At 35.4% G+C, this 9284-nt stretch overlaps 1 protein-coding gene across 2 annotated transcripts; it reads right to left on the reverse strand.

The window, feature by feature from the left end:
- Window positions 1-3935: 3935 nt before the first annotated feature.
- On the reverse strand, window positions 3936-5587 carry LOC148203746 (uncharacterized). 2 transcript variants are annotated; one of them, XM_088107935.1, is made up of 2 exons: window positions 4991-5587; window positions 3936-4450 (listed from the first exon to the last, which is right to left on the reverse strand). In XM_088107935.1, exons 1-2 carry the CDS (start codon window positions 5553-5555, stop codon window positions 4026-4028), a joined length of 990 nt encoding a protein of 329 aa, XP_087964061.1. In that variant the 5' UTR covers window positions 5556-5587; the 3' UTR covers window positions 3936-4025. The 2 variants fall into 2 exon arrangements, with proteins under 2 accessions (XP_087964061.1, XP_087964060.1); XM_088107934.1 differs by having other exon boundaries at window positions 3936-4417; window positions 4961-5587.
- Window positions 5588-9284: the final 3697 nt, after the last annotated feature.

Here is a 9284-nt window from a genome sequence, read left to right on the forward strand (position 1 = left end):
AGTGCGGAGAATTTTGATCTGCTTGCCCGATTGCCTCTCGGCCATGGAGCAAAAATTAACAAAGTAAGTGTAAGTTTCACCTTTTCCTTTTAACAGATAAACCCAAATTTTTCTAGAAAGCTCATCCACAAAAAGTAGGAAGTATCTGTTACCTCCCAGAGACGACACGTCGAATGGTCCACATACATCAGCATGCACCACTTCTAGCAGCTGTCTTGCTCTCTTGTAGGCACGTTTCTTGAATACTGATCTTGTTTGCTTTCTTATGGTGCAACTTTCACAAACTTTCTTAGGTGCCTCAATCGTACAGATTCCACTCACAAGCTTCTTTTCTTTAGCTTCTAAAGTTTAGATGCCCGTAACGATAATGCCACAGCCAATTTCCTTCAACACTTGTTGCTTTCATGCATTGTATCTCCGCTGTATTCAGATCTACACGAAACGTGCGATTGCTGGCAATAGGAGCTTTGAGTATCATTCGTTGCTTTTCGTCGAACACTTTGATGTGCCCTTGTTCCATTTTCATGGTGTATCCTTTCTCGTGTAACTGACCAAGACTCGGGAGGTTGCTTCTCATGGTGGGTACGTAAAGAACATTATGCATGTATACTGGCCTTCCATCTTTGCGCGCAATCAATACCTTTCCCGTGCCTTCAGCTCTTATGGTACTATTATCAGCGAACCGTATTATGCTTTTAACACTAGTATCAAGATCGATCAGCCAATTTCGATTTCCTGTCATGTGGTTGGAACACCCTGTATCCAAATACCACGATGATCCCTCATTTGCATGGCTCGTCTTCCCAGCAAGAGACACGTATTCTCTTTCTGCAGCATTCTTTGTGCAGTTGTCTTCAACTTCGCTTGTCTCAAGTACTTGTTTTCTTTGACTAATCAGATTCTCATCAGTATTTCTTCCTTGCGTTGTAACAGTCATTAGCACTACGTGATCAGAATCTGATTCTTGTTCGTCTTTCACTAGATTAGCTTCGTCATTCTTCTCTTTCTTGGTGTTTTCATTATGCCAGCATACAGACGAATAATGGCCAAATTTACTACATGTGAAACATTGCACGTTTCTTTTGTCGACATTTCTTCTGCCACCTCTTCCTCTGAAGTTTCCTTCCTTTTGATCATAGTTAACGTCATCTTTGTTCTGATCTTGGTTATTAGCGGACCTTCCTCCGTTTCGGCCTCCACGACCACCTCGCATTCTGCCTCTTCCTCTACCAAATCCACGACCCTTTTGTATTTTGGCTTGTAATGCTTGGCTGATCTGTGTTGCATCTTGTTCTGCGGCTTTCCTTTCTAGCAGTCTCTGTTCGTGAGCTTCAAGTGAGTTTTGCAACTCCTCGACTTTCATTTTCTCCAAATCTCTACTTTCTACAATCGCCACAACAATGTGGTCATACTGGGGCGTTAACGTACGCAAGATCTTATGAACTATCTTCTTGTCCTTGACAACTTTGTCGCATGCACGCATTGCGTTGACAATTACTTGGATCCTGCCGATGTACCCTTGAATGGTTTCTTGTTCCCCCATGTTCAGGAGCTCATACTGCCGCCGTAGTGACTGTAGCTTAATCTCCTTTATATTTCCAGCAGTTCCGTACCCATCTTGTAAGATCTCCCATGTTTCTTTGGCCGTTGTCGCCTTTGACACCTTTTGGAATATCGCCGTCGAGATGCATTGATGCAAGATCATGCGTGCTTTGCAGTCCTAATTTTCTGTTCTCTTTATACGCTTTCTTTTCTTCATCTGTAGCATTCTTTGCAGGATCTTTAAACCCATCTTTGACAATTTCATCGATCTCATGGAAGCCCAATATAGCATCCATCTTTACGCACCAATCTTCGAAATTCTTTCCGTCGAATACCGGTAGGTTACTTTGGATCATCCCTGCCATACTTCAGCGTAAAATCTATTTTGCTGCAGAGTTTCTTTACTTGACTACTCCTCCCAGATTCGAAACCTGTAAGCTCTGATACCACTGTTAGAGTGGCAGCTTATCAGAGAAGAGAGGAAGATATTTTGGAAAAGCGGAACCGAGAGAGATAGGCAATGAAAACAGAGATGCAAAAGATTTAGAGAAAACGATTAATTTTCTTATTGAAGTCAGCAGTATATATGTACAAAAAGTAAACTGTCTAATGACAGTTAAATCAGTTGTGATTCTAGATTTACATTCCTAACAAAATACAGTATATTTCAATCAATCAAACAAAATACAGTATGTAATCCTGTTTCACTCAATCATGTCATGCCAACTACTATTCACAACTTTGAAAAGACTCTAAATGACAGTGCTTGACTCAAGGCTTCTCTAAATCAATAGGTCTTTAATTGGCTTGTAATGTTCATGGAATGAAATGGAAAAACAGAAAAGAATGGGAACTGAAATGAGTAGAGAAATGTGAAGAAAAAGGGATAAAACTAGAACTCAGAACATACTATTTTTCTCAGACTTTGGCCAGATGATTTTTTCTTTCTTTTTCTCTGGTTCTCTTTCTATTTCATTCATTTCAGGTCTCTTTTTCAATTTCTTTTTCTGATTTTTCTCATTTCCAAACCTGTTTCTTTCTTTTTCAACCAAACCAGATTTTTTTTCAACACATTTTTTTTTCTTTTTCACTTCTGGCCTCACTCTTTTTCATGCACTCACCAAGTTCTAGACTTCTTCCCTACATCTCACAAGTCTCTAAGGAATGATTGGTTGGGGGAAATGGCTTGAAATGGATGAAAAGCAAAGAAAAAAAAAACTAAAGCTCAATATAAGGTGCAATGGTAAGGAATGAAATGGATAAGCTAAACTGGAAAAATGAAGGATGCCTAGATCACATTTAAAGTTACCAAGAGCGAGCACATCACAAAGAATCAATGCAAAATCAGAATGACAATTAAACATGCATGTTATCACACAAGAAAGACAAAAACTGGCCCAAAATCTCTCAAGGGTTTAAAATTTGTTAAAACTGACTTGCTACTCATCCTATGTAAAAATTACTGAATTGAAATGAACTAAAGACTGTAAAAATTAATGCTAGAACTACTTCTGCCCAAATCCAAAGCTAAGTCTACTCTTGACAATTCTAATCTAAGGAAATAAAGCTAAAATTTGAATGACATCACCAAAGAATGAAGATAAGCATAAAACAGAATCTAAAAGAATAGAAACAAAGGTTAGAGAAATAAAAGGAACCTGGAATCAGTCCTAAACTACCTAATATATTGACAGAAGATAAACCTAAACTATTCCTATAAGCTACCTGACATATGCAATATAACCAGAATAGAGAATTGACAAAAAGAAAGCTAAACAGATTCAGAAAAATTTCAAAAACAGTAGCAGAAAGAAAATAGAACCAAATTATGAAAAGAATCCTAATTAAAACTTGAAGCAAAGCATGAAAATAAAATGAAGAATAGAAACTAATGAAGAACTAAAACAGAGCAAGAAACTAGCATAAGGAAAACAAAATAATAGAAATAAGCCAAGAAAAGGGACCTAAAATAAGTTCTAAAACAGATTAAAAAACAGCAAAAGAACCTAAGCTAAAACAACATAAACCAGAAAATGAATGAACTTTAAAAGACCTGAGAACTATTATCAACAAAACTAACAACTAAACTAAAACAGATCAGTAACAAGAGTAAGTATTTACAGACTAAAGAAAGAATAGTAAACTACTCTAGGGATTTATAAACCAAACCAGACCTAAACTAAGAGAAAAACAGTTCAGAAAAAAATACCCCTATTTTATTGCTAAAACAGATACTAAACACATCTATCAAAGTAAAAGCAAAAATTTTAACTACAACCCCTCACCCCCACACTTAAGAGGCACATTGCCCTCAATGTGTGAGTGAGTAAGGTTTTCTAATCAACAAAAACATACTCAGATCAAACAGCAACAGATATGTACAAGAATAGAAACTGAAAAACACAAAAAAAAACAGCAATTGAACAAGAACAGAAACAAGACTTAAAAGTAAAACTACAAAACTAAAGAGGCAAAGAACTTATTCAGATTGGCCACAAATCAAAGTTAATTCTTTTTATTTTTATGAAAAACAACATATTATCTACCCTACTATTTATTATGCTACTTAAAGCTATGTAAACTACTATAAAAGACCTATAACTACTATTTAAAGGAAGGGACAAGAAAGAGCTTATTGGATTTTCTCCATTGTCAGCCAAGATGTGCATTAGCTCCTTCCCAGCTCTCTGCTTTAGCATCATCAGTTCTCCATTCAATGCTTTCAGCTGCAGCAACCAGATCTCCTCATGCCTTTGCTGTTGATTTTGCAAATTCCAGGCTCTTTGAGCATCATTTATACCTTCTCTTGCATTCATGACCACTTCCTTTGTGTCTGCAGCTTCCTTTGGATGAGTGGCAATATTAGTAATGTCAGCTGCAACAGCAAAATCAAAGTCAATGTTCATCAGTGAATCATCAAACATTTCAGCTTTGTTAAAACTGAAATCAAGATCATTCTCATGAAGAACCAATGCATCAAAGGTGGGAAAAATATTATCAGTGCAAACAGTAGGGGTATGGATACATTCAATCTCAAATGGTGCTCTAAGAACCTTAGAATCAATAACTACTGCAGTGTTAACAACAGGCTCTAAAGGATCTATGCATAGGCAATCAAATGAGCTAAACTGCAAAGGAAACTCAGATAAGACAACTAGAATTTCAAGGTTAAACAACACCTGTGTTGGCTCTTCCTTAGTAATAACAACAAAATCCATAGTGAACTCAACACAGTCCATAAAGTTATCCTCAAAATTGTTGTCCAGACCAATGCACACATCATAAAAATCATCAGAAATATCAATATGTTCTACAACGCAAATTTCATCCAGCTTTTCAGTACAATCAGGTATAACAGCAAGAATATCTGGCAAGGTTTTCTCATCCATAAGATTATCAAAGCTAGTTTGTACCTCACCTAAACAGACAGGAAGCTCAAATTTAAAATCAACCTGTACTGGCTCCTCAAAAATGACCTCACTAGCATCTATCAAATCAGCAGCTAAATGAACACCTATTGTGAAGCTATCATCAACTGGAATAATGTCAAAACCAGTGCATAACTCTGAAACAGCATAAGGCATGTCAATATTTTCAATGGAACAGGCTGAATCTAAAATATGACTGTGTGCAGGCATAACAGGAACATAATCTGGAGCAGGTTCTATGGGTTCAACTTTAAACAGATCCAAAGCATTAAATTCATATTGAACCTTAGAGAATTCTATGGGAATGCTAAGTTCAGAATAAACCTGTGTTCTCTGATCACTAGCTACCTCATCAAGGTCATTTCCATCCAGCTTGAACATAATGATCTCTTCCTTGGCGCCTGCAAAATAGTTAGAAGCAGAACATATGGCAGAACTGATTTCTTCACAAACTTCACAACCACCCCCAAGGCATGTACAACCAGTGAGTTTTTCATTACTCAGTTCTAAAGAGTTTAAGAACCCAACAAACTCAAGTTCAAGTTCTAATCCTAAATCAGTACAGGCATTTTCAAAATCAGTCATATCAACTTTCACATCATCAAAAACTACATATCTATCATCATGAGCACCTGATTCATCATCAAGAGGTGCATTTAAATCTGTGCAATCATAAAAAACACTAGATGCAGGTATATGAACTCTATCAATGTTAAATACTGAATTTGTGATATTAGAATGATCAAAGCAAGGACTAAAATCAACAACCTCTACAGGCACATCAAGCATTTGATCAAACGTAGTCAAATCAATTTTAGGATCACATACATCAGCATAAAAGTCCATTTCATAGTACTGAAGCACCAAAACATGGTTGGCAGCTTCCCTCATTTTTTTCAAATACTCTTTGGACTTTCTGAAATCAATTTGTACTTCAAGCTCAGCAGGTTCAATTTTAAAATCAGAGTTCAAATCAACAATACAATCAATTTCAGAATGAGGTTCAGTACTCTCATCACCAACATAAAGTTCATATACAGATTCAGAATCAACAGATGCATTCATACAATCACCACTCATCAGAGAATTGGAACTATCATTAACAGAAATTAAAACAGAATCTGAATCAGTGAAAGAAGGATTAGCGTATACAATTACAGAGGTGGTTGGACACTTAATCACTTGAAACTCTGGGGTAGCAGCTACCATCAGTGGTGCTTCATTGGTTAAACTGATTTTTGTCGCCTAAAATCAGAACAAAATCTGGTCCCCACTAATGTAGCATAGGGCAACCAGAATATCAATCCTAGGACTCAACAAAATTAAGTTTTAAAATGTAGAGTTAAGTCTTGTATTTATTTACTAATTATTTACTTACTAACTACTACTAAACAGGTGGGGACATTTAAAATGAAAACACAGAAATTAAAAAATTAAGAAAAGCGAAACTATAATCTATTTTAAAATAAAAGAAGGAAGAAAATAAAGAAATAAAACCTAAGCTAAAGTGATGAAGAGATTAAACCTATTTATATCCAAAACAAAACCTATATACTAAAACTGGAACAAAATCAGAAATAAAACCAAATTGAAAAGAACTTAAAACTCAAGATTGAAAAGCATCATATCAACAAGAATGTAAAGGCTGAAACAGAAGTAAAGCAGATCATAAATTCTAAAATACTCAAAGTAAACAACTGGAACATCAAAACTCAAACTGAACTTCAACTATCACTATCAAAAGCAAAGACAGAATTGATTTCATAGGTGAATGTACATTGATATGAATAAAAGAGTGCTTAGAGTTCTCAAGAAGACATCATGATAATGTGAATCCCAATCCAGGGTATTCTAGTTCATATTTCAGAACTTTAATTTGACTCTTTCCACTCATTTTTCCAATCAAGGTTCATTAGCCTATTCATCAATCTAAAATTCACAAACAAATTCAAGAAACACAAATTTGAATCAATTTTTATGCATTGGACTTTTCTCTGTCTCGAGAAGACATCTCGATGAAAAATGCTCACTATGGAGACATTTAATTCCGAAAGAAATCATAAAATTGCAGAGAATCAGAATCCAAATCATTTTCTCAAAACATAACAATGGCAGAAATCAAGAACACAGAACAATCTCAACACAAACGAGAATACGAAATAGAACTTTATTAATATGAAAAGAAGATTACAACTATATCGGAAGTCACCAATATTCTCGCGACTGTCACTCTCGCAATTGTCTCAGCGAAATCCAGAAACAAGAACAATATCTCTACTCTAAGAAAAGCGTAAAAACCCTAATCTACAGAGCGTCTGAAAATGTATCTCAAAAGTATATGAAGAAGTGTTCTCTATATCTCCCTATTTACATGGTGAAGGCCCTTTATATAGGGTCAAAAACGAAAAGAGAAAAGGAAGGGGGAAAAGAAAAATGGGAGAGGGGAAACCTTGCTATGACGCTTCGAGCTTCACCTTGATCCAACGGTCTCCAAAAGCTTTGCTCTTCAAACCCTCCGATCCACTTAAGCTTCGGTCAGCTTCTTCTCTGGCGAGGATCGCGCTCCAAAGTGGCGAGAGCTTTTCTTCTCCCTTCTCTCGCACAAGCCCTAACTTAAGTGTTTCTACTCTCTTCCAAATGAATGTGCTTGAGAGAATGAAATTTTCTCAAATGAGCTGCTCTGCAATGACCCCCAAAAGCTGCCTCCATTGAAACTCACCGTTTCACTTAAGTCCATACCAGCATTTGGCAGCCCAATTATCCAATCAGTAGCACTCTTCCAATTGCAGCACCATTGTAGCATGGCAGCGCTGCCTTCAATTTCACTTACAGCAGCTTAAGGGTGTTGCTCCCTTCACCTCCACAACCTTCTCCCTCCACCTCCCCAATTATCTTTAATTCCAATTATATCTTTAAAGTTAAAATTTTTTATTTTTATTATTTTATTATTTTAATATTTTAATATTTAAATATAAACTAATATAAATATACATTATTAAAATACATTAAAAAGATATTCAAAAATAATAAATCAAAATATTAAAATATCTAATAAAATAATAACAGAAACATAAAATTAAAACAAAGCTTAAACGGATGACATCCTTCAACGGATGTCAACATCCGTTTAAGGCGAAACGGATGTCGACATCCGTTTTGCCTTAAACGGATGTTGACATCCGTTGAAGGATGTCATCCGTTTAGGCTTCGTTTTCATTTTACGTTTTAGGGTTAAAGGATTATTGGAAAGATTATTGGAAGGATTATTGGAAGGGTTTAGGGTTTAGGGTTTAGGATTATTGGAAGGATTATGACTACGTACCTGGAGAGGAACCACGACAAGCACATTACACCACAAACGCACTGCACCACGTACTGCACCGAAAGCAAGAGTTAGATTGCTTGATAGTTCTTTTCACGATCACTGAGCTTTGTAGAAAAATATTTTACTCATACAAGGAACTACGTAGGTTATCAGTGAAATATGTTATAAATGAGTAAAATTAAAAAACAATAATTTTAAAAATAAAATTTTACTGAGGGATAAAATAATAAAAGGGAGGTGGAGGGAGAAGGCTGTGGTGGTGGAGGGAGCAACACCCGCAGCTTAATGTTAAAACAGTGGCCCAAAACAGCGGCCCAAATTTAATCCAGCAGCTCATTTCAATTCAACACCTCTCAATCAACTTCTATTATGGCCCAAATGTTGTCCCAATCTGTAAAAAATCAAACAATTAAGAAAAAAAAGAAAAATTATGCAATTAAAACAAAACATTTTTATTGAAAGAATTTCAGAAAAATACAAATTTCCTAATTATTAACAAAAGCTAAAAATTACACCTAAAAACCTCTTTTTAACTAAAATTTTATAAAACTAAAGAATTAAGAGAAAAACATAAAACTAATCTAATTCTAAGAAATTAAAAACTAAAGAAATCTAAGAAATGATTTTTAATAGAGAAAAATATGTAAATCTAGAGTGTTATCAGTAACTAATAAAAAATAAATGACAATTCATATGAAACATCTCCAGAATAAGGCAGGATGTTCTTTTATTTACTTTTGGAATTAGGGCAAGGAAAGAAGGGGGAAGCTGTGTAACTAGAGTTGTGTAATTCTTATAGCTAAATCAATGCTGCCCCTGCAGCCATTGCTCCATTGCTCACTACTGTTTTCAATATGTACTTCACTACGATAATGTACTATTCAATGTTCAAAGCATCAAGTTTCTCTGTTTGAATCTTCAAATAATGGAAGTTTGCAATGCTATCAATAAACTTAAATGAAAAAATTAGGAAAAGAAAAAAAAAAAAA

This window comes from Vigna umbellata, chromosome 2, assembly GCF_029865625.1.
Source record: "Vigna umbellata cultivar VRB3 chromosome 2, Vumbellata_1.0, whole genome shotgun sequence".
NCBI lineage: Eukaryota > Viridiplantae > Streptophyta > Magnoliopsida > Fabales > Fabaceae > Vigna > Vigna umbellata.

Bases quoted from the DNA above. Each gene is read 5' to 3' on its own strand.
- LOC148203746 (XM_088107935.1), bottom strand. From the start codon at position 5,555: ATGACTGATTTTGAAAATGCCTGTACTGATTTAGGATTAGAACTTGAA. The intron at 4,451-4,990 runs ATTTTAAATTTG...TTGATGATTCAC, and splicing joins TGAGGAGCCAGTACAGGTTG to TGATGAACATTGACTTTGAT.